Source organism: Ammospiza nelsoni, chromosome 14, assembly GCF_027579445.1.
Source record: "Ammospiza nelsoni isolate bAmmNel1 chromosome 14, bAmmNel1.pri, whole genome shotgun sequence".
Taxonomy (NCBI): Eukaryota; Metazoa; Chordata; class Aves; order Passeriformes; family Passerellidae; genus Ammospiza; species Ammospiza nelsoni.
This window is the reverse complement of record NC_080646.1, coordinates 15,551,854-15,577,232: the sequence shown is the minus strand read 5'-3', so window position 1 is coordinate 15,577,232 and position 25,379 is coordinate 15,551,854. Positions and strand designations below refer to the sequence as shown.

The 25,379-nt window shown below is 40.5% G+C and overlaps 3 protein-coding genes across 6 annotated transcripts in view; 2 read left to right on the top strand and 1 right to left on the bottom strand.

Moving 5' to 3' along the window:
* ACSBG1 (acyl-CoA synthetase bubblegum family member 1) overlaps positions 1-3,745 on the top strand; it is a 32,262-nt gene extending 28,517 nt beyond the window's left edge. For both annotated transcript variants that reach the window (XM_059481830.1, XM_059481828.1), the window contains exons 13-14: positions 701-947; positions 2,005-3,745. In XM_059481830.1, coding sequence (XP_059337813.1) covers positions 701-947; positions 2,005-2,081 — 324 coding nt within the window. In that variant the 3' untranslated portion in view covers positions 2,082-3,745. The remainder of the gene's footprint in view (positions 1-700; positions 948-2,004) is intronic.
* Positions 3,746-4,598: 853 nt separating this feature from the next.
* On the bottom strand, positions 4,599-17,448 carry IDH3A (isocitrate dehydrogenase (NAD(+)) 3 catalytic subunit alpha). The gene is made up of 11 exons (XM_059481831.1): positions 17,330-17,448; positions 15,162-15,224; positions 13,397-13,480; positions 12,155-12,269; positions 11,426-11,613; positions 10,374-10,507; positions 9,709-9,811; positions 9,560-9,624; positions 7,363-7,447; positions 6,721-6,873; positions 4,599-4,837 (listed from the first exon to the last, which is right to left on the bottom strand). The coding sequence occupies exons 1-11, from the start codon at positions 17,354-17,356 to the stop codon at positions 4,754-4,756; spliced, it is 1,101 nt and encodes a 366-aa protein (XP_059337814.1). The 5' UTR covers positions 17,357-17,448; the 3' UTR covers positions 4,599-4,753.
* Positions 17,449-17,645: 197 nt separating this feature from the next.
* CIB2 (calcium and integrin binding family member 2) overlaps positions 17,646-25,379 on the top strand; it is a 36,615-nt gene continuing 28,881 nt past the window's right edge. For 2 of the 3 annotated variants that reach the window (XR_009419428.1, XM_059482238.1), the window contains exon 1: positions 22,866-23,046. Coding sequence is in view for 1 of the 3 variants with exons in the window: in XM_059482238.1 (XP_059338221.1) it covers positions 22,996-23,046 (51 nt within the window). In the remaining 2 variants the exon portion in view is untranslated. Of the gene's footprint in view, positions 17,855-22,865; positions 23,047-25,379 lie in introns of those variants that run through there. The other variant, XM_059482239.1, reaches the window with a different exon arrangement.

Here is a 25,379-nt window from a genome sequence, read left to right as displayed (position 1 = left end):
CAACAATAGTTTTTATGCTTACACATGAGCAAAACCAAGAAATGTTTCTGTTATGGGCAAACTCAGAAACCTTCCAACAGAAACATTTCTCTACAATTTGTTATTTTTATAGCACAAGAATGATGACCATGGAACAAAATAATTAATAGCCTTGCTGTGGTATAAGCTTCAATAGAGAAATCACTGTTCTCCTGAAACATTTGCACTTCAGTTCTGTGAACATACCTAGTGAATGCCATTTAGGTGTTTTGAAGTTGTTTACCTCTATGACTGATACTCTCTATCTTCAGGTACAATAGAAATACTAATTTAAGAAGTCTAGGAACACTTCTATCTCAAGCTGTTTACATTACACCATAATAATTCCATTGAACATGAGCTAAATGTTTCCCTGCAACAATGGAGTCATTTGGAAAATATGGCAGAAATTCAAGGTCAGAGATGGACTCTGTGGCCTAATTCATTCCCATGTTTCAAATCTGTTCATGACATCTGCATATAAACTGAAAATATTTACATTTGGTAGCCAAGTGGAAAGTAAAGCCCTTTATGATCTGTAGGTGTTTCTGCTTTTTAAGGCTTACAGAATGTTTGTGTGTTTATCCTGAGCCTTCTTCCCAAGGGGGAGGGCCTGGTAGGAGATTCTGTTAATGCCTTTTAAGAGTGAATGTTTAATGATTCACTTCATTTGGTATTTTAGAGTGTGCTGGACCCAGATACATCTGATCCTACTGACATTCTCACAGAGCAAGCCAGAGACTTCTGCCAGAGGAGTGGCAGTAAAGCCACCAAAGTGTCCGAGATTGTAGCCACAAGAGACGAGGCGATCTACAGAGCCATCCAGGAGGGAATCGACAGAGTCAACAGCACTGCTACCAACAGGGTTCACTGCATTCAGAAATGGATCGTCCTGCCAAGAGATTTTTCCATTTCTGGGGGAGAACTAGGTAAGACTTACTGTTTTATCTTGAGGTACACAAAGTTAGGAGGCTGCTAATCTAAGAATATTCAGTACAGGAGGAAAAAATGGTTACGCAGTGTGTGGTAACAAATACAAAAATTGGAGTTTTTGTTGCGCACACATTTATGCATCTGTGCTCATTTGCATGTAGAGCTCTTAAATGTCCGATTGTTTTGGGTAATTAAGCAATTTTGGTAAATTCCATGTGCATTAAAGTATTAATAACTTCCTGTAACAATAGTGAAAGTGATGCCTGGAATGGCTACCTAGAGCAGAGGCTGGACAGAGTTAAGAGAAAGGATAGGTTTTTATTGAAAGGCCCTCACAAGGTACACCTTGTGAAGGCCTTTCAATAAAAGTGCAGGAGTGTCACAGAGAGTGTCACACCCAAGATGGACAACTATCACATGTTGATTGGACAGATCTAAGTTTGGTCTATTTGCATATTGGACGTTAATGTCCAGTTACAGCTTCAGACAGTGGAATCTCATTCCCTTCACTGTAGTTTACATTTTTTGGGGCCTGTGAAAATAAGGTAACCTTGGGTTTCAGGCCTAGAGAGAAACTTTTTTTTCTGAATAAAGTGGGGGAACAGTAGCTGACAGGCTATGGAGCTGGAGAGCTATACACTAAAGTAGTCCTAATCTGGAAAACATAAAAGCTAAAACTTAAGGCATCATAAGTTTCTCTTTAAAAGAAAACAAAAAAAAGCAGCAAGATAGTGGAAGCCTGATAATGGAGCCCAAAGCATATTACCAGGCTCTTTGAATAAACTGGGAATCATTTAAAAGCTTCTAAAAATGTATTTTTAGCAAAAAAATAGTAGCCAGTTACCACTTTATCTGCAGCTCCCTATAAGTCCTCATGCTTATGTGGAGGCAACCTCACATATCACACTTACTTCTCACTTTTAGCATTTATCTGTGCTGAGAGGGGAGCGTGTTCTTCCCAACAGGCTCTTCAATAAAATACTCAGGCACTGAAGCACAAACTGAGTAGGAATTTTTGTTCCCATTTCTGGAATTGATTCTCCCTCTTTTAAGGTCCCACAATGAAGCTGAAGCGTCTTGCTGTGCTCGAGAAATACCGAAATGAAGTAGACTCCTTCTATAAAGAATAAAAAGTGTTTCCTCCAAGCATTAAGAAAGATCTGTGAACAAAAGGAAGTATTTTCTCATCAAAAGTATTAACAAAGATTTCTGCTTTAAGTTTGTAGTCTGTTGAACCAAACCACTAGAAAGCTGCTGATTTAATTGTTCCTGATACTCACCTGATCATTTGTCCTCTTTTTACAGAAGCATTTTTCTGCAGTGTGTCCATTCTCCAATACTGCTTTTACTTTATGACCTTAATGACTAAAACATCTTTCTGTTCTATAAAGCAGATATGACTAACTCCTTTAGATTGAAACATAACAAGTTTTTATATAGTCTTCCATTTTTCTTTTTTTTTTCTTTTGTTCTACAGGATGTTTCCTGCAGCTCATGATATATTTTGCTAGATAGCAGTACTGCTTAATGAAACTGTCATACCACTCTAGTGATAATTATTAAAAAAAAAATTAAAAAATCAAAAGGGCTGGGATTTTTTTTTCCCTTCCCAGAGAACACTTTCTTGTACACTAACATATTTCAGAACCTGAAGACATTCTTGTTTCTGTAATGCCTAGAATTCAGACTTCTGTGAACATAGCAGTTCGCTTCTTAAGTCCATGTTGGAATAAGTATTGCTATTTCTCATAAAAAGAAATAATCAGAAGTAGGGCAATAGTTTCCTAAGACTGAAAGGCACAAAGGAATAACTACAGGAGCTCTCACATTAAAATGCTATTACAGAAACTTCTTTAAAATTGTTTACAGTGCTATTCTTTGAGCAGTGTTTGTCAAATGTGTAGCTGCATGTTTCAGTATTCACATTGCACTAATTCTGACAAATGTGGGCTACATTTCTTCTTACCCATATGCAAAATAAATCCTATTATAAGAAGGGAATGCTCGGCACAAAGTTCTCTAAAGGGTGTGCTGAAAGTGATCTCTGGCAGACAGCTCTAGTAGCTCACACAGGCAGGGCAGACCACAGCCTGTTATTGAGACAAAGAAATTATGCAGAACAGGATAAGGTTTCCATAAAAGTTCCATTACCAATCTCACACATCTTACAGACCTAAGATTTGTTGCAAGTACCAATAATCAACTCAATATATAAGACAAAACAGCACCCTAGGATTATAAAAACAAAGCGAGCAATAGGACTTTGAAAAGTTTATTCTTCCCCATCTTGTGCGCAATGGTAATTCAGAATTTCTTTAACAATATTCATCTGAAGGAAACAAGGAAGCAGCAGCTGGGAAAACACAGAAAGAAATGTTGCCCTATTCACAAAAAGCTGACTGTGGGAGGAATAAATCTCCTCCAGCATGTTGTTAGACTGTATAAAAAAGCTGGGATGCTTACTTCAGAGTGACACCAGAAGTTGTTACTCCTAAGTTGTTTTACTTCTGAAACAGCCAGCTGTAAACAGTCATACTAGATATTACTGCACTTAGTTACTTTCTATTAATAAAATGAAGCTGTAAGAAGCCTGCTTCTGGCAGGAGGGGTAATCCTGTGCTATACTAACAAGTATGAAAATACATGTTTACTTGTCAGGTGCAGGAATGGAAGTAATACCTTGATAGTTACAGATCAGAATGACTCAAGTGACAATCTGCATCTGATGGGGAGGGGAAGGGAGGGCAATGAGTTGCTTTTGCACCCATTAAGCTTAGTAAGCAAGGAAAAAATAGATTCAGATCCCCTTGAATAGGGATGAAATGTATTTCTGGAACACAGGCACCAGAGCCAAACCGCTGATCTGTCTTAATCCATTTAGGACTTGTCTCTTACATTCAGAGTTTCTAGAATAAAATTACTGGTCAATACAGCACGACACACTGAACAGACTGTGCAGAAACTACAACACAAAAAGCATTCTAGCCGAAGTCATGAAATATTTAGTGTAAATTTGCAAAGTTAATACCTTCCTCTCACAATATATGGTGGAAGTAATTTTGTACTGTTTGTTTTCATTAGAACTCTACTGTAAAGTGTGTTTCAGAGAGGAAAACTTGTAAGAATTATTTTGGTATATAGATTTGAAAAATAACTTCAGCATTAATTTTCACCCCTTGGTAATGGTTGTAAATTTGTTTAAAATGCAGAAATAGATTAAGTCTCTAGAATTTAGTATTTCTTAATTCATGCCTTTTGTGGGCAGGGCTGTATTTCATTAGTAACCAGACTATTAAAGTGGTTTTCTTGTTGCTTCTAACACAAAATTGCTATTTTAAGTTATTTCATACCCGTTTCTGTGCGTGAAGATCATCTTGTGCTACTCTTAAGCTGAAAACCTATGTTTTTAATTTCAACAAGATCAATAAAGTAGGTTTTAAACATTAAGGTGCATTTATATTTCACTAATCTGTCACTGGTTTGTTTGCATAATTTTTCTATGTGGAAAGTAAAACTCTCTAATTGAAATATTAGACAGTTACAGTGCCAATAAAGGAATTCACTTACATAAAAATGTTCACCAGATAGAAAAAAATAAATAAAACAAAGCACTTGGAAAAGTCCACCGAAAGCAGGCACAAGCATCGTTTGTAGCCATTTGGACTAGATTTATTAATGGAGAGGCCTCAGCTAAAAAGTTTGCTCTCAAGAGATAAGCAAACTCTATGCATGTGGATATCAGGTTACATATATTTGTACTCTGTGACATGTCCTTCCAGAGTCCTCAGAAGCAGCAGGAGGTTTAGTCTTTGTCCTGTACTCGGCGGCAGATCTCATCTGTGAATTCCGAGCACTTGGCATTGCCTCCCAAGTCTTTTGTCAAGACCTGAAAGAAAGAAAGAAAGAAAAAAATAATGTTACTGAAATGTATTATGGGGCCAGTCTTGTCTCTGAACAATTCTGGATGTTCTTATGATGTGTTGTCTATGGATGGTTAATAAGGTGAGCAGGAATACATCAAGTTTGAGTTCTGCATCCCATAGAGACTTTGTAAAAAAGGACTGTGCAGGGAGAGAAAACCTGAGTATCCATGAAGTACTTATAATGTTATCAGATTTCAATGTGATTTTAACATGATTTTATCTTAACTACAGGAATAATGTGTGTGTGTGGTCAAAGCTCTACAAAGTGCTTTAATGGTGTAATTAATGATTAAGTATTTACATCTTCAGTAAGAAGTTTGTCCTTCGGAAGTAAAATTCATACATGAAGGCTCAGCACAAGGACAACTAATTGAGAGTAATTCAGAAATATTGGGTCTTTTTTAAAATGAAACCCATGCAGAACAAGCACACATAACTCTTAATGCTGCATGTTAACAATTCTCAAAATTTGCTTTGTTTATTTAAGAGAGAGGAAATATAGAGTTCAAAATCTCTTTCATCAAGTACAACTCCTATCTGGCATCATGAAGACAGTAAAATAAAAATAAAAAAGTGGGCAACATTACTTGTCCAACCTAGCTAGATTAAAGCACTTTAGGAGATAATTAAAATTATCAGTTTCCCTCCCATACACACAAATCTTAATTAATTTGTTGAGGGGAAGGGAGGAATAACGAGCAAGAGAAGCAATCATGGTTACTATTTTAGGATGTTGTAATTTAAATTGCATTATGGGGCTTTTCAATTAAAAAGATTGTCTCCATTGTGAGCATATAATCGTAACATTGTAAGTAGCCGTGTCAGGATCTTGCACTGTTATCTTCCATGGAATTACTGACCTGCTGATGGAGGATATCATTTCCAGAGCAGTGAATGGCAACTTTACAGGAGCACCTCTTTATTCAGTTGTAAGTTTAGATTTTTTGTTAACTGGCTCCTACATACAGCAAGATAGCTGCAAACTTACAAAATGATGACAACTTTTGGTTTCAGCATTCTTGTTACTTTTAATTACAAAGCAGCTTCTCATGGTCCTGCCTAAAATAAATGAACCAGCATGACTAGCTAATCCTCTTTAACTACAATCTTCAAAATCTTGACAACTATGTTTTCAAGAGATGGACATGAATTTAGAAGAGTGAACCGATAATGGTAAGATCACAAATTTGTCATGTTTTAGAGCATAAGTCCCCTCTCCCTCCAATATCCCATCTGAGTCATTAATCTGAAGACACTCTCTTCCAAAGAGAAACATATACAATCCTCAGAGAAAAAAGTTAATACTGGATAAAAACTGTTCTTTTCTAGTCAAAAATGAGTGAAAGCAGTAAGAATGAAAAAAGAAAATAATTAAGCTGAAAAACCAGAAGTATTACAGTCAGTACTGAAACGCTATACACAAAGTAGATGATGAAGCCTGGGAAAGGCAAATGAGTGTCCTTCAAATCAGGATCTAGATTTCAATATATATGCTTTGTAGGTTTCATAAACTTTATAAGTGAAATGCTAAGAGTTACTTCAAACTCTGATCCCCTTCTTGAAAAACAGCCATCCAGTTCACTATTCTGGAGTTGATAAAGCTGTGGAAATCTAAGACAAGCATTGCTGAGACAAAAGGAATGCTACAGCCTGTCCCCTTATTACTGCAGGGCATATTTAATATCACCAAAGATAACAGAATTACTGTCAGAGAACAGTGGCACTGCTCATGCAACAGGCTAGCTCAGCATGCCATCCCCCACCCTGGTGTGAATCTTCCATGTTAATTCTTGCTTTGATAGGATATGATTTTAATTCAGTGCCTTTATTTGCCCACCCAAGTTACCTTTCCATCTTTAATTGTATCGAAGCAAGCTGACTCAATCTTGGAGGCATGTTTGTGCATTCCCATGTGGCGCAGCATCATCACAGCACTCAGAAGGAGGGCAGTTGGATTTGCCATGTCTTTTCCTGCAATGTCTGGTGCCGTTCCATGGACCTAGAAATGAGAGTAAAGCGATCTGTTATGTCATTAGGGCTGATTAAAATGTCCTCCTAGGCAATTGTGCAAGCAACCTGAGCCACAGGTCTTCATGTTAAAACAGGACTTACTATGCTGTGATACAGTCAGTGGAAAGGAGATACCAAGGATCAAAACAATTCAGTTCAAAGACGTCAGAAAGGGAAAACTAGGTCACCTAATACCTTTAAGTTGAGCCCATCAAGTTCTATTTCTTAGAGGGTATTTATCATATGAGAAAGGGGAAAATAAAGTATTGGCCAAAAAATGGATATGCAAAAAACATACATGGAATATTTACTTTAACCAGTCTCTCAGGGTAAAGCTTGAGTATCTTCACAGTAAAAGAGAGTTCTAGGAGAATCTTCATTAGATAAATGTCAGCCACATTGTATGGCATGGAAAGTTTAGATTCTCAAGCTGAGACAAAGTTATCACTGATCTCCCTTTGTGTGTAACAAGACTTACGGATTCAAAAATGGCCACGCCGTTGGCACCAATGTTTCCGCTGGGTGTTACTCCAAGACCCCCAATGAGTCCAGCACACAAGTCACTGAAAAAAACCAACCACCAAATTAAAGAACCCATGAGTTTTCCCATATATTTTCCTCTCTGCAAGGTATTAAACATTTTTGTTTATCAATCAACTGCAACTATAACTTAATTTATATACCTGTACAGTCTGAGAATAATATGGAAAAAGAACAGACGCTGTTAGCCACCTGTACCCCATCAGAACATTGGAAAATTCTTAGAACTTAGCAGAATATAATGTAATAAAGGAAAACTAAAAGGAAATTCCAAATACTAGAATAAAGCTGATAAGACACGGCAAAACAAGAAGTACTAGAAGCACAGCATATGTATAGAAGTCTCAAAAACTAATTATGTACAGTTCCCTTCAACTGTACAAAAATCTTACTTCCTCTGAAGGGGCCCACAACTACTTTTCATATGTAAATTCCTTCTAAAAATGTGGAGGAATTTTGCTCAGGTAGGTGAATTACTGGTGGTTTTGTGATGTACTGTGTGCAGCCTAAGGAACGTTTTCCAAGTGACACCAGACTAGCTTTTCCCCTCTTTACTCAACAGCCTGCAGGTCACAAGTCTGACATTAGCAGATCATCAGATATAAGCAATCTGCATTTGGTTTCCAGCAGAATTACCATGGGGAGCAACAAACCAACTGTGCCTGCTGTCATCACACTGTAAGTCCCGAGCTGAACACACTGATAAACAAAGCTCTTAAAACTCTGTTTCACATCCATACATAATTATTGCCTACAAACTAAGCTAAGTTAGTCCTTAGCTTAGGACTAACAAGGAGAAAAGTTTGGATGATTTTGCAGAACAATATTTTAAGCTAAAAATAAGCCACTTAAATTACAAAGAGCCTGGGGAAAAATACAGTCTGCACTTGTCACTCTAAGTATTTAATGCTTAAGGAGAAGAGATTGTTTTCTACCTATTCAGAGCTATTCAGTCTAAGGAATCTACCTGGCATTTTGTTCATACTTTTAGAGCAGCAGGTGAGACCTCACCCAGTGCTGACAGTGTCCTCTTCAAGAACAGACTCAAATTTATTGAAAATTTTTAGAGTGACAGAATTTTTTATGGAATTTCCATGAGAACTTTAAAATGGTTGATAATGAACTCTCTGAAATGGTATTGATGATGCCACTCCTCTGATTTGATCTCTCTTAGTTAATACTCAACACAGTAAGAGCTGCTGTGAGGGCCCTGTGCACACCTTCACCAATTCTTTAAACCAGAGGCATTGGTTAGAAATCTGTTTTTTCTTAGTGTGCACAGACTTATCACAGAGAGAGTGCTGTTTTAGGAGAAGCTTAAGAACCATTTTTTCTTATACTTAAGTTACCTTTACATTTATTATCTGTACAAAACCAGGAGATGGATTCTAACATGTGAATAGTCAAACTTGTAAATAAAAATTCCAGTTCAGGATCTTTACTCAATCTCTCCTTAGAGGTGTGAGAAGAAACTATTTTACATAATACACTTAATAGTCCAGATTAAACCACTTCATTTTACAGGTGTTTAATGGAATTTACACTTAACGAAATAATTTTACAGATGGAGAATGTGTGCTGATAGGTTTTGCCTTCAAGACACAAAGAACCCCTAGTATTAATGTTATTCAAATATAAAATTTAATTTGACAGTAAGGAAAAGTAATACATAAACCAAGAGCTGGCAGAATATTAAGTGGCCACACATTTAGTTCTTCAGTGACTATGCAGACTGATTTAAATGTATGATGAGCCCCCTCTGTACATCACAGTCCCACAGAACCCTACACAATCTGTTTTAGTGCTGAGGATGAGAAAGGTTTTCTCCAATATCTAACCAGGCATTCAATTCTCTATTTCAATGTAAGCCATTATATTCTTCCCACATTTGGAGAAATTTCTCTCTGTACCATCTGAACAATATTCATAGCCTCCATAAGCAGAAACAGATTTTTTAAAATAAAAAGTACATTCTTATCATACAGCCCCACCCATTAGTATATTAATAATTGAAGCAGTTAATGTCTGTTAAGAAGTGTGAGTGCATAAGATGATCTGGCTTGCATGTGACCTCAATGATTGTAGGGAAAGTATCAGTATTTTACATGTTGGGAGTTCAATGAAAATCTCCATACCTGAGGATGTCACCGTACAAGTTTGGCATAACAAGCACATCAAATTGAGATGGATCTTGAACCATCTAGAAGGAAGGATATTTTCATTCAGGTTAAGAATTTAAACTAAAAAAAAAAAAAATAACCCCAACTAAAACATAAATACTCACATTCAGACATACAGTATCCAGATACATTTCATTAAATTTAATATCTTTACAGTTTTCTGCTGCCTCCCTGCATTTTCTCAAGAAAAGCCCATCAGACATTCTCCTGCAATTAGACAAGCAAGAGAATATTGCAGTTATTGTAAGGAAGCATTACTGGAGATAAACTGCATGCAACAGGGGTTTAATTAGCATTCAGAGACTTGACTTGTGACTATTATCCCTCCTAAAATATTTCTGTATCAGTAGTTTAAACAGCATATATTAATTATCAGAATGACTTACATTCATTTATGAAAGGCTTAGTGATTTTGTGAAGGTGATGCCACATAATATCACATGTGTTATAACTCAGTTCAGTTTTAAAGATACCACCCACTTTCATCCTCAGTTTTAAAATTAATTTTCGTTGTTTAAAAGTTTCTAAAATAAGAGGTTTGGGAGGAAGGACTACTACAAACTTGCTAATAAGAACATTGTTGCACAATTACCAAAGTATCAGTATTGCCCATTTTTCTTAGGAGGCATTTACTTGAAATTTTCCCATTTTACTGACTCCGAGTGCCAACAACAGAAGTTTCACATTTGAATAAGACTTAGGCAGTTATTTATGATGAAATTTTTGGGGATTTTTGTTTTTGTTTTTCTCAAAAGAAATGTCAACATACATGATATTTGCCTTGTGCACAGCAGTCACGTGGCTTCTCTGATTGTTTCTGGCGTACTCAAAAGCAAACTCTGCAATGCGCTTGCTGGCTTCCTCTGTGATCAGCTTGATGCTCTGCACAACCCCATCAACAATCTGAAAGACAGGAAGTGCATCAGCAGTGCAAGTTCATTCTTCCCATGTGGAACCAAGCAGCAGAATTCTGAGTGAGGCAGAATGCATTTCACAATGGAGAAACCTTTTTATGGGTGTCAGACATTAAAAAAAAATCCAACTGAACCCCAGTGAGATGGGCAAAGTCAGCAGTGCTGTGTGGGAACCCAGGGCATCCCTCTGGCTGTCCAGGATGGCCAAGAAGCCCTGCCAGGGGGCTCAGAAGCCCTGGCACACAGCCCAAAACACCTGTGGGTTTGATTATGATCCATGGAGCAAATTACCAACCTTATATGGAGGTCAGCAAGCCACAACAGTTTAAGCAGACTATTAGTAAAGTTATCATGGGGTGAAAAAGTAGATTTTAGGGTTTTTGGTAAGGAGGTTCAGGAGGCAAGATGGAGGGAACTGGGTGTGTCCAGCCTTTCTCCTTCTTCTTGGCCTCCATCTTCTGCTGTGATGTTGGCACTTACAGACTGGTTTAGAGTAGAAGCTCACTGTCTAACATAGGTGATGGGTATTAGAAAGTAATTGTAAACGTTGTATATGTAGTTTTTAGTATGAAGACATAACACTGCCCTGGGGGCAGGCAGAGTGCCTGGAACTGTCCTGCTGGACCTCGGCAGGGCAGGAGAAAATTTTTTATAGATAAGACACAATAAACAACCTTGAGACCGAGAAATGAAGAGCTCCAACTCATTCTTCAAGCGCCCAGGCTGGGAAAAGAGACTTTTTAACAATCTCAGGGTCGCAGCGACCCAGAAAGGCCCTGAGAGTGCTGCAGCAGAAAGGGAACAGAGGCAGCAGCAGAGGCAGAAAGGCAGCAGAGGCAGCAGCCAAGGCAAAAGGCAGCAGAGGCAGCAGCCATGGCAGAAAGGCAGCAGCAGAGGCAGCACCCACCACGTGCTCGATGCCGCTGTACTCGCCCTCGGTGTTCTCGCGGATGGTGACGATGTTCACGTCCGTGTAGGGCGTCTTGTAGCCCTCGATGGACACGCACGGACGCACGTTGGCGTAGAGGTCAAAGGTTTTACGCAGCAGCAGATTCATGGATGGGTGCCCTGCAGCGATTGGGGTCTTCAGAGGCCCTACAGGAAAAAAGGTACAAGAGGATGAACAAGAAAATAAACTCCTCCATGGATCTGAGAGCAGAAACTATAGGTAAAGTTGGACTCCTCCAGAGGATCTCCAAATTCCTGTTTAACCCTTATGCTGGAATGCAATGGGAATTCTCTGTTCTGTCAACTACTGCATAGGCACATTCATCAGTGGGTAAAGGCCAAACTGCGAGCCTTACATGGAACAGATTTTACAAAACGTATTCATTAAAACATACAAAGATGCTGCTCATTAGGAACCTAGTTATTTCATACTGTTGTGTATCTTAGGAATGCCTTCTGCACAGAGTCCAAAGGTTGTTATGTAAACAATTTCAACTACAATAACTATCAAACTTACTGCTTGGAAATTGCATTAACCTTTCCTGCGAGGACTGTTCCAAGATTACAGACAACTACCTGCCAGGCTGTCCCCTATTTTATTGTGCTACAGAGGAAGAACTCTGGCTTTACATCAAACTCATGAGAAACACAACAGTATTTAATATCTGTGTATTAACCCCTAAAATACCTTTTAATCCCATTTTGTTTTTATCCATGGATTCTTTGGCTTCTGGGGGTATCATCCACTTTCCTCCTGGTCCTTGGATAGCCGTAACATTCCTTTCTTCCCACTGAATAGGTGCCTAAACACACACAATCTATGTTAACTTTCATGTCATGACTTTGCTTCAAGTTTTAACTATCACAAGAAGGTGTATAAGGAATTTTGTCCAGGCCTTTCTAAATAGTATTTTCTCTGGTGAGTGAGGGTTTGAACTAAAGTAATTTTTGAAAAATGTAGTTACGTAAGTGGAAATTAAATAGTGTAAGCAGCAAATCATAATAAATGTGAATATCACAATGGCACCCTAGATGTCATATACACAAGTGCTATTTCTTTAAAGGTTTTAGAGCTATTGAGTTCCTTGTATACAAGGGACAATATTTTAAAGCTGAATTCATTGAGGACTCATCATCCCCACTGACTGGAAGACTGTGTATGACATAGATGTGTATCTGTTATCTCATTGAAAATCTGCACATGCTCCACAATGCTTTCTGAATTTGCATTCACCACAGGACTCTAAGTGGAGACAGGATGCCACACATTCATTTCATCAGGAATGACCACAAAAGCAAAGACACATCATTAAAGAAACTTCATATTTTCAAATCCATGTTGGATAGTTGTAATACAAAGGGAATATGCCTGGGTACTGTTACTAATGTGGAACAATTTAACAGGCACTGAAGAGCTGTATTTCCTTTCAAGGAAACTTGACAAGCTCTAGTGAAGTTTCTCAGATAGGTAAGGGAAAGTTCTTGGATACAGTAAGTTTTCATCTCACTGAAGTTAATGTGATTGGCAGCACAGCAATTGGATTGCTCAAATGAGCCAATCCTTTCACACACACTTTTGACCTGCACTTGAAGTCCTAATAAATGAAAGAACATCCTCTGTCAGTTACTCAGGATTACTACATCAGAGTGATTTCACATGACACTGAGTTCGTATTTCCAAAAATCAAACACAGCATTTGCTCTCAAGTCTTTACTCCTCTGTCACCTCTGTCAGTTTCAAGGCATGCCTTGCTATCACATTCCTATAATTTATTAGCTGAAGCTTCAAAGTTTTTCTATTGGAAAGAAGTTTTAATAGCTTAAATACGACTTAATCTCTTAAAAGAGATTTTAAGCTTTTTTAAATATGCCTAGTTAAATATGCTGTAGTTCAATTTGCAATGCTTATAGCAAGACAAATATGACTTACTTTGGCAGCATCAAAGATCTTCATGACAGCAGCAGAAATCTCGGGTCCTATGCCATCTCCTGGGATTAAAGTTACTGTTTGTACCTAGGTAAAGAAATATCAGTAGTACAACAAATGAATGTTTGTTTTCTACATAGAAAACATCTTCATGTGTTGTAGGAACCAAGTAACTATTAGAAAACAAAATAAATTTTCCTTTACCAAATATTCACTATGAAGAACAGCAGTCCTGGACAGGAGAAGGACTGGATTGCTTTCCAAGGGAGTGTACAAATATTTTGAGAGAAATGTTTAAAAATTCACCTACTACCTATTCCTATTTCACAACAGAGGCTGAATGTGAAAGGCAGATTCCTGCTCAGTACTACTTGAAATTAATTAAGGTAGCATGCTTTCCTCTGGAAATCTGGAGAGCAAGTTGTATTACCTAGTTATGGCTCTGTTCCACGTATGTCTACAATATTATCAACATGCTGCATGGTACTGACACATGCTAGAAATGATTACATGTATGAAAAGATACATTCACCTTAAAAAAAGGTCATGCCAAGCTGAGCTTCTCAAGTGACCTCCTAAAAATCTCAGACCCATTTTAAACAATACCAACTTATTTCCCTCTCATAATGTTCTCAGTTTTGTTTCTTTATCATTATCAAACAAATGCACAGCCAAGGCTCAACAAATAGCAGGGGAAGAATGTATTCTTCTTTGAAGAAAAAGATAAATTATGATCACTGTTCTAAGGGTACGTGCTCCAGCTCATTTTGTTTTATTTAAAGAGATCCAACAGCTTTTATGGGCTCATTATTACCTACAGAAAAGGCAGCTCACATACATTATTTGAAAAACCCCTAGCAGAATCAACTCACAAGCCAGAACTTCGATATATATTGACTGATTGATTTTTTAACTTTTGAGCCAAAGAAATTCACTGTGCACAAACAAAAAACAGAGCTTCAAATAAAAGAACACTGCTGCTGAGCAAGCTGTCACTGATGAAATGCCTTGAGAACAGTATAGAGCTGTCTGTCAGCACTGCAGGGCTCCACCTGAGCCTGAAACTGTTGTGTGTTCACTAGAACCAGGGGTGCCTCATCTTGTGATTCTTATACTGTATAAGTGACCTTTCAGTTTCTTTTCTAACTTTGTACCTGCTGTTCTACAAAACTTATCATGTTAGATAAGTTCCTCTAAAAGTCACAGTTCCTCTTGAAGATTAAGTCCTGCTTAAGAGTGCTGAGCCCTGCTCCTGTCTTCACCAAAAAGAAGGCCCATGGGCACTTCAAACACATACACAAAGAAGGTAAAACATCTACAGGGAAATACACAACGTCTAAGATAGTTTAAAGAGGACCTTGAAAAAGCAGAATTTTAGATGCAAGGAGTTCTAAAAGCAGCAGTAAAGTAAATCTAGTGCCTAGAGGGAAGTCTGCAAAAGAAAGAAAATGAGAAGCTTCTCAACAATCTTTCTACTTTGCCCAATATATATTTGCTCATTCCCAGATGAATTCCAGAAGACTGGCTTACGTCTGTATTTTGTGAAAACTTTCCACACCACTTCTATGTTTTGCTAGAGCCTTTTATATTCTCACAGTGATGTGCAATTGCCAATGACAGTGATTAAGAGCACATTAAGAGCACGCATGTTCACTTGTTTGGCCCTTATTTTTTGGGAACGTAAGAATAACAACAACGATCTTATGAATTTCCAAACCCACTTATTGAGAAACTTCTTAAAAGAAAAAAATGGGACTATTATACTCACAGCATTACCAAAACTTCTGGTCACCTTTTTTTGGCTTTTGAAAGCACCTAGCAATCGAGAAACCTGCAAAAATCCAAACCAAAAAGATGCTCTTTTACTGCACAAACAGGATTTTACAAGTTTAACAATATTGCAGCAAATCTTCTTTTTAAAGTGATATTGCTTTAAATCTCCTAACTCAAACTAGTATAAAAATCCAAATGAAACCAGAGTACGCAGTGCTTTGCCAAGTTGCAGTCGAACACTCAGAGCAGCAACTCCTTGTGAGTATTCTTAGCACAAGGTGAGCCCAGGACAACCGTGCTTTGCCCCATGCTCTGTCCTGCCTGGGGGCCCTGCACCCCACTGGAGTCCTCTCAGAAATGATGTTGGAAGCAAACATGCAGGAAAGCAGGAACTCTAACCAAATACATCATATGCTAAGGACAAAGACATGCAGAAAGCAAAGTGAAAAATCAAACACTTCACTGGGAGCAGTTGGGTGGACAGTATCTTTACACATTTCAGGTGATGTTTCCAAAACTACTTTACATCTTAGTGTCACTTCTTCCATTCAAACTGTGGTGAATTTTGTTCTTCTACCTTTTATACCTGTAGGTGTTGTAGTACTGCCTTCTGCATGCCTGATGGTTTTATAAAAGTGGAACTGAAATGCACATTGAAGACAAAATTCACCATACCAACAAGTCTACACATCACAGTCAAAGAATTACATCTTCTGAGTATTCTGAACTGGCATTAAGCTTCAAAACTGGGATGGTATCTAAGCTTGGGCTGTTGCCCAGCTGAGCTCCATGGACAAAATCCTTACTCTGCAGAAAAATCACAGCCTCCCAATCTTAACCTCTCTAGGACTATTGATGCCTCTGGGACTTCTAACTGCTCACACTACTTCCATTCTGCCATACTCACATATGCAAGCTGTCTGCAGCTATCAGGCTAGAAATGACTTTGACAATTCGTATTCCTCTCCTGTCCCACCTGCATTTGTTATTTCTTTACTGACAGAATGGTGTGTAGCAAAAGGAACAAACTATGTTGGCACCAACAGAAACAACTAGAAATAATACAATTCTCATATTGTAATGATAATAAATTAACAAATTATAAAATAATTATCATATTGTAATGAACACTGGGGGAGAAGTAATCTAAGCTAGATCTATTTTTACTTGTAGCCCCACATGAGATTTACAAGGTCACTGCAACAGGCAAGCAGAGTTTACCAAAGCAGGCCCTATGGTTGAGGATGAAGGCAGAGCAATCAAATGAAAATGTGAGGTTGACTGTACAGGGTGTTCTCACGGTACAGCTCCTGCAGATAGAATCAGGATTCACATTCCAGAGTAGCCCTGGGAAGGGCACAGTCTGTCTTGTCAGAAATCACGGGCCTAGTACATTATTTTGAAGTTCAACATTGGTAACGCCAATAAAGAATCCACCCAAGGAAAACTGATCCATTCTGACCTTAAAGTCACGTGTCACGATTAGCTCTTGTCAGTTCTTCCTTACTTTAGCACGTAAGGTTAAATGGGGCGGCCCCAATGACTTTGCCTTAAGCAGGCTGTCATTTAAAGATACAAAACAAATTTCATTTACTCAAGGCAAAAACCTGTATTTCCGTGACATCCCCAGGATAAGGCCTGCGTTTCAGAACGGTTCACAGCTGCAAATCCCAGAGGACAGGTTGGGGACCAGAACGTGGCCAGCCAGAGCCCGGCAGCAGCTCTGCCCTGCCGGCTCTGCAGTGCCCGGTCCCGCGGGCTCTTTGCGGCAATGGCGTTCCGGGCTGTGCTGGCTGCCCCGTGCGCACCGGGAGCTGCCCGCGGCCGCGGTGGTCCCGCCGCTGCTGTGACCTCTACGGCGCGACCTCTCCGCAGGCCGCTCCGAGGGATGGCGCGGCGCCCCCCCGGCCGGGCCCGCTCGAATACCGGCCCCCGCGGCCCCTTCCCGCCGCCGGCCCGGGGAGGGGGGAGGAGGAAGGAGAGAACCCGCGAGAGCCGCGGGGCCGCCATTCGGCCCGAGCCCCGCGGCCATTCCCCCTCGGAGCGCTGCCAGGCCCGGCGGCACTGCGACCTTGCGGCCGGCGGCCGCGCCTCAGGCGCCACCAAGCTCCGGGCGCGTCCCGGGCACGGCGGAGATAGGGTCCGGCCCGTCCCCCTGCCTACCGTGGGCATCCACGCGGCCGCGGCCATGACGCTCCCGGGCAACGCGGCTGCCAAGGCCCGAGAGCTCCGCGCCCGCCGCTAAACCGGAACCGGCGCGCGGGGAGCGGCCCCGCCCCGCCCCGCGAAGCCCCGCCCCGGGACCGCCGCTGCGGCATCCCCGCGGCCCCTCAGCTCCCGCCCACCGCCGCCTGAGGCGGTCCGAGCCAGCTCCCCGGCTCCTCAGCTCCCGCCCGCCGCCGCCTGAGGCGGTCCGAGCCTCTTCCCCGGCCCTTATCCCGCGGCCCGACGGAGGTGCTGCCGGGGAGCTCCCGCTGCCGGTGCGCTCCCGCTGCCGGTGCGGAAGGCGCCGAGGCGGACGGACGGCCTAGTGCCGCCCGAGGATGCGGGGTCGTTTATGGGAAAAAAAAATAGTTGCTAAGAAAGACGCCAGATTTTTCAGAAGCCTCCTAAGCCCATGTAAAGTGCTTAAAACAAAGCTGTTGAAATAGGGACAATTTAAGACTTCTTTTTGCCCTCATTTCTGAGGTTAGTAATAATAACAGCTTGTCTCGTTATTTTTAAAAGCTGATTCTGTGTCAGTCGGAGGTGCGGCGGGGGGCCCTGAGGGCGCAGGGTCCGTCCCCGGCAGCTCCGCGGCCCGGCCGGGGACAGACACTGTGAGGCAGCTTGAGCTCGTACCTCTGGGAATGGCCGCTTTTAAAAACTACCTTTTTTTACACTTGGCAACATTAAAATTTGAGGTTTGTCCCAGATTAATCTCGTACCAGTTTTTGGTAATAGAATTAGAAGATTAGCAGCCTTTCCAGTTACTTAGCTCATTGTTGGTAACTATATACATAGCGAACTGATATATTCATGTTGCTTTCTTGTGTTTGTGACTGTATCTGCATCTTCATTGTTAGGTTGCACTTGGATTGAAAAGTGGGGGAAGGGGAGATATTGTGGAGAATTCTTTTACACATTTTCAACACCCATTTCTCTATGTCTTGTGGGTGTTACCATAATAATGCTACACTAATAAGGCGTTAACAGTGGCTGGTTTGGATCTGTTCCGAGAAGGGCTGCACAAGACGATAATAAACCCATGAGTAGTTATTTTGCTTAAGAAAATAATGCCTGTGAGGAGACAATAATACTGTCTTTCCCCTAGTGATCACTATATTGTCACTCCCTATGGGGAAATTCATTATATTACATTTAGCCTGCTAAGGCAACCATTACATGTATTATTATTTTGTCCCTGAGGCAAGATACTGTCTTGTGTAAAATACCTTAAAAAAAAAGAAAAGGTAATGTCTATTTATTATGGATAAATTAGGCTTAACAGAATGCACTCAGAAACCTCCCTTTTCTAACATGGGGTATTTTTAAGCTAGATAGATAAGATCATAAAACCAACACATTTTCACACAAGGTTTTCCTTTTTGTTTATTTTCTTTAGCATTAAGACTCCCTAGAAAGTTCCTGCTCCTCATAGCGAAGTCGGCAGCTTTCCCTGGTTTGAGAGACATGAGTTTTGCATGTTTCTCAAGCTGTTTATTCATTCCTCAGAGCTCAGAGCATCCTCCCATCCACCATGTGCTGGAAAAGCAACTTTTTAACCCATTGCAGTAGCAAAAACTGTAAATTTTTGCGTATTTTAAATTTTCATAACTGTGTACTTACAGTTCATGCAATTGTATTGTTTTCTAGCTCTGTAGCATCTTTAAGGAACTTTTTTTTATTTTTAGCTCCACAGCAGCTGTATAAGGTGAGTGTTATTACTTTTATTTTATGCAAACAGAATTTTGAATAGCTTTCCAGTAATAAAACAAATCCCAAAATTTCAGGGGGGATTTTTACAGCATCAATGGAGGATAGAACTTCTCACGTTCCATATAGTGATCACAGTTACTCACACCTGCATTTTGGGCCCCAGGGACTTGTGCAAGGTAACAACAAAATACATGTTCAGGCAGCCTCTCTGAATCAAAACTGTTGGTTTTGCTAACAGAGTAACTGTTCTTTATGAACAGTTATTGTACAAGGAAACATCTGTGTGAGAGGGAAGTTGTTGGAATACTTGGTGTAATGGGCATGAAATTTCTTGGGTTCCTTTCTCCCCTACTAAAAGCTGTAGCAAACCAATATGTGAAAGCAGCAGATGTGCAAGGTGATTGTTAAAACTCTGTGTGGATTCTCTTGTGGTGAAGAGGTCTGTTCAGAGCAGCTTGAGCCTCCTTTGGTGAGGGATTGGAGTTTATGCTTAAACCACCCTCCCATTCTCACTGCGTGATTCACAGAGGCAACTTAAGGTACTCTGACCTGTCTGTTGGAGGCCATTAAACTTACACCTCTCCTAATAGATCAGATCAGTCACCTGTTGTGGCAGCCAGGGCTTGCAACACTTCAGAGCAGAGAGATTTGCACCAAAGGCTGTGTGGAGCTGCCAGCCTGGCACGTCCCACTGCCTGAGCTGTGCCCAGCTGAGGCCATGGCAGCTGACAATACCACACTGACAATAACACACACAGTGTGTTACTGTCCAATACTGCTCTGGGGGGTGAGTAACAGTGTATTTCCTGCTCTGGGATTTACACTTCTAAAGCAAATGACCAGGGGCTGTTTAACCATTTTCTCTGGTACAATGGGCAGTGAAATGGTAAGACTATTCTAGATATACTGTCCCCCTTACAAATACAACCTATTGCAAGATGTTTGTTATCTATTTCTAATAGCTTGAAACCACTCAATTTGGCAAACAGTTTTTTAAAAACTGAAATGTAGTGCTACTGGTAATATTTAAGGTCAGTTCTTGCACATTGAAAACTATAGATTTGTTGCAACATGATAGCAGTAAGTTTGCTTAACACCCAACTGGCAAACAAGGTAATCTTTGATAAACAGGAACAGATAGAAGTCCAGAAGAGTAAACTGGAAGATCATCTGAACTGTGACATGTACAAACAAATGGGAGTGAAAAAGACTTTGTGTATTCTACTGTCTTTAAATTTGACCCAATTGGCACAGCAAGGTAATTGTGCATTGAGCTGTAGTTACCACTGTGATATGCTTGAGAAGAGCCAGCTGGTTAACACTTCTGTCTGAATCCTCTGGCCTACATTGTAACCACAAGTAAGCCTTACCTGGTTAATGCTTTCCATCAAGCTCTGCTGCTATTTTACTGCTGTTATTTTGATTTAAAAGACAGAGACTTTCTGGTGAGTTTGGCATCTAGGGTACAGGGGAAGCAGCCAGGGACATAAAAGCAGGTGAAAAACCAAGAGATGGGATGTCAGCTTTTCACTGTAGGAGTGTTGTTAAGCGTACAGAATCACAAGATTAAAAGATACTGAGCCATATCCACCCCTGCTGATGATTAACTTGTGTATAATGACATTAGAGGTAATTTGGCCAATTATACTTAATCTGATTTGCATAGATGGGCAGCTTGAAGTAGGTGGCTGTGAATGGAATGCCATTTCATGCAAATCACTTGCCTAAGTATTGGTCTGGTCTGATTGAGAGCAGCTGTTATCTCTTGCATTTGAGTAGCACCAGATCAGAGATATTAACTATGCTTAATTATATGTATAACCACTAAAACCAATGATGGAGCTCATTCAGAGTTGAGGACAGGTAAGAACTTTCAGAACAGTACAAGTTCTTAGTTTCAAGGGGCCCTTATAGATTGTTGGTTGTTTTGATTTAAAAAAATTGAAATACTGTATTTTGCAGATTTTTAAAAATTATTTTTATTGTTCTGACTTATCTGCGGAGAACTTTTTGGAACCTAGTAGGAATCCAATGCTACACACCAGTGAAAAGGAGAAAAAAAGCACCAGTGGCTGGGGAAACAGAGATGGGTTTTGCCATGTGACAGTCACTACAACTGTATGGTATTTGAACAGGTGCTTGCTGCTGTGTTGGTCTGATGGTAAATCATTCTGTTTGTATTTTCCTTACTACTCTAGCTTCTTCCCTCTTATTTTGAAACTCTGCTGCAATATGCTGTATGGCTAGAATACATTCTTTGATGTTACAATTCTGATGTTTGCTTATTGCTAATAAGTCTTATTGCCTATATCCTCATCCCAAGGCATTTATTTTGTATATGGGTTATACCTTGTAATTTTTGTAGCTCAGGGCAGTGCTGGTTTGCAGCTAATCAAACTTGCATTTCTAAATCTTATAATTTGAATAAGCCATCTCTTACAACAGTCTGTGGTTCAGCACTTTTTAGAATGTTTTTACTACTCATCCAACACACTTCATAGGATGTTTTTACTATGTATACAATATATTTGCTTTCGCTATTACTTTTAAATGCTTGTTGTTACATGCCAAGGTGAAGTGAACTCCTATTATCCAATCCTGCTATCAGGCCAGGATCATTAGGAGCTGTAGGAAAAAGCACACGATAATTCTCCAAGTGTTTTTATTAAACTTGCTATCTTGATGAGGGAATATTGACCATTGGCAGACTACAAATAAACAAGTTGGAAATTTTACCCTGTTCTGTTCCAATGTGCCTGAATGGAAAGTGAGCTTATAATGGGTCCTTCATCCTTTCTCACTCAGACTTCTTCCTGCTTTTGTTATAAGAGCTTATCATTCTGCAGATGTCGGATAATATGATTTTGTCTGTCTGCTTCTCATAGATACTCTTTTATTTTTTTTACTTTCCCGTCAGTAGGGTTGTGGTGCGCTAAATCACACCGTGAGCCCTCTACTGGCACTTTCTGCCTTTGCTTTAGGCTGTGCTAGAGTTTTTTCCTTCCCAGCTGTGCTTGCTTGAGCCGAAGGAGGGAGGATAGCGTCTAACTACTTCAAAAATTTAGTTCGTGTGCGAAGGAGTCCTTGTGTTCAGTGCTGTAACCGGCAGTTTGGTACCTTTGGGGGTGAACTCGCATCCTCGCTAGGCACGGTGCAGACACGAGTGTTTCCCGCGGCAGCTGGTGCGGGAGCGGGGCTGATGTAGGACACGGTGAGGCTGATGTAGGACACGGTGAGGCTGATGTAGGACACGGTGGGGCTGATGAGTGGGGCTGATGTAGGACACGGTGGGGCTGATGTAGGACACGGTGGGGCTGATGTAGGACACGGTGAGGCTGATGTAGGACACGGTGGGGCTGCGCCCAGCCGCGCTCCCCGGGCAGCCCGGGGCAGGCAGGGCAGCTCTCGGAGCCGCCGGAGCTCTGTCTCCCCGTGCGCTCCCCTGTGCCCAGGCTGGCTGGGGTGCCCGGCAATACGGCTGCGCTGGGCAGCGCCACCGGCTGACGCAGAGCTGCTCCAAAACCTGGAGGTGCCGTGAGGAGCGCCCTGAGTGAGACCCCGAGAGGAGAGAGCTGCGTTCTGCTGGGAGCTGCTGCTCGGGGTTTGGGTTATAAAAGCTCCGTATGCCTCTTAGAAAAGCATCTGAAAAGGGGCAGATTGGTATCCCTGGTTTTGCACGACACCTGCCTGTGATTTTAACACTTCCCTTCCTGGCACACTCCAGTCAAGCAAGATTTCCCAGACTGTGTCCTTCCTCACTGGGCAGGTGCAATCCAAGCCAGTTCAATGCAGGCTCTGGGATTTTTTCAGCACACTCACGGAGTATACGTGCTCTAAATGCCTACAATACAGAGGAATCCAGCTACTTCTAATGGGATGCATTTGCCGAGAGGAAGAATTCCTCATCTAAGATGGGCAATAAGCAAACAATATTTACTGATGAACAGCTAGATGCCTACCAGGTAAGATATCTTGGTTTGCATTCGGGGATGAAAGGGAGTAATCTACGTATGTTTATAATTTGGGTTTTTGTTTGGTGTGGGGAGTGGTTTTTTTCCAATATAATTGAAGACTTTCTTTCTAACCTGCATGTATATATTCTACTGTTCCTTCCAGCAGCTGTAATAATATTCTAAGGCTGGGTTATTGAATATATTAATTTAATTCCCTCTCTGTATAGAGGGAGAATGGTCGCATCCTCAGTGTCTGAACTAGGAAGCAGAATAAAGATTGTGACTAGCTGGACAAAAGTGTAGCACCTTCTCCACCCGATGCCTTTTGCTGACAATAGAGCAGAAAGGAATAAAATAGGTTTTGTCTAAATTCACTTCTTCTAAGGATGAGTCAGAGAAATATGCTTAGTGTAATTCCAGAATAGGTGTTGTCATACTTGTATCCACTCCTGGAAAACAGTTTCTTACCTCATCGAAAGTAAATGGGCATTTCATCTCAGGGGTAATTTGGTACTTCTTTATTTACTTAACATTGTATAAACTGCTTTTAAATAGGGTAAAAAGAAAAAAAAAAAGGATCTCCTCCTAAAACATATTTTTAGTCATGTTTCAGCATGCTGCAAATCTCACTGAAATGAATTTCAGGAAGCTGTCTGCCCAGTGGGCATCTTGAACAAGTTTCTGAAAATACAGTGAAGCAAAGCATTGAGTAGAAGTGTGCTCAAGAAGGAGGCAGCTAACTACTTATTAAGAGAGGCAGCCAGGGCTGGCTGTATTGCCCTTTTCTTCTACATGAAGTGATAAACATTGAATTAGCAGCACAGGAAATCAAGATTTAGTTTATCTTGTGATAAACTAAAGATAGACCCTTAAGGGACTGAGTAACTTAATAACATTTTACCTTTGTGATCTTTGATTAAAACTATTGAAGTAGAATCTATTATTTTTAGTTACTAATTTTATTTCAATTCGTTGCCAAAACTACGTGGACTTGTCAGAGGTGTAAATACTGAGCCATGGGGTGAGGCCAGGTGTATATGATAAAATGGTTACAACTGTTATCCCACACTGAAAATAAGGCATAAACTAAATGCTTTTATAAGTACCTAGTGGGGTTTTTTGTCATTGTAGGACATGTGACAGTGGGCCTTCTTAATTTCCACTTTGTTACACTTCTCACCAGCAGACTGTAATGCATTAATCTAAATTAATGATCTTAGACTTAACAGTCCAAGATCCAAAAAAGCTTTTTCGCATCCCTGCTGGAGAGGAGAGAGAGAAATCAAAGATCTGTGAAGCACCAGTCTCCCTACTAACAATAGAAGTGAACACAAAGCAGAGCACAACTGCAGTGAAAGAAAACAAAATCCAAATGTAATTAATGTTATCCTCTTGACATAAACTGGCAAATGCAAGAGCTGAAATGTCATCCCTAATTCAGTGCTCTTCATGTAGAAATTGCCTCTCTCTAATGGCTTTTGCAGCCCCTGCCTTTCATAATGCTGGGTAATTGATCTCAAAGCCTGGCAGGAGTTTGGCCCAGTGGATTGAGTCGCCTTTGGGATTTCTCTGTTACAGGCAGACTTGCAGTTCATTAGTGTAGAGCTAGACAGTTTTTGACTATGTTTGGCAAGTACCATAAAATAACAGGTTTCAGGACAATAACTAGCCTGCAGAATTTGTCAGGAAGAAGTATTAGCTTCATGCTGTGAAGAATCAGATAAAGACATAATTTTGATGGTGATTTGCCTCTGATTTATTAGTTTTGCATCTCTCTCTCGTCTTTTAAACAAAAAGATCCTGGGCTGGCTGCTGGAGCCACCCACACAGAGAGCTCTTGCCTCTCCACACCGTCCTGGGGGAGACAGCACTTTGTACCTGGAGCTGTTTGGCTTGGAATTTGCCATCTTACCTGCCATCTTCTCATTTGTGGCATTTCTTCAGAATAGAAAAAGGAAGAAGGGGGCCATGTTTCCATAATTTTTTTAGTGCAGGTTTTTCATGTCTTGAGCCAGCAGCTGAGTTACCAGGGCCTCTAAACCATGGGCCAAAGTAAAACACTGTGTACCACAGTCCACTTTGCAACAGTCTGTTGTGCACATCTGTACCCCAGTGACTAGGAAGGCATCTACATATAAATTGCTTTTATAAATTGATCATTGAGTCTTTTTTTTTCCCCCTAAAGCAGTTTCTTGTGAATTTATGTGTCTGTGAGTTAGTTCTGTACTCCTTACAACAGTGGTCCAGTGATACTATGAACAGTAGTACAGTGTTCCTAGTATCAGCATTCAGAAGCAAAAGTGTCGATCTTTTTTGTAAAATTTATCATGGTTGTTCTTTTT

Bases quoted from the DNA above. Each gene is read 5' to 3' on its own strand.
- IDH3A (XM_059481831.1), bottom strand. From the start codon at position 17,356: ATGGCCGCGGCCGCGTGGATGCCCACG. The intron at 13,481-15,161 runs GTGAGTATAATA...TTCTTTACCTAG, and splicing joins CCAGAAGTTTTGGTAATGCT to GTACAAACAGTAACTTTAAT. The intron at 4,838-6,720 runs GTAACTTGGGTG...TCTTTCTTTCAG, and splicing joins ATACAATTAAAGATGGAAAG to GTCTTGACAAAAGACTTGGG.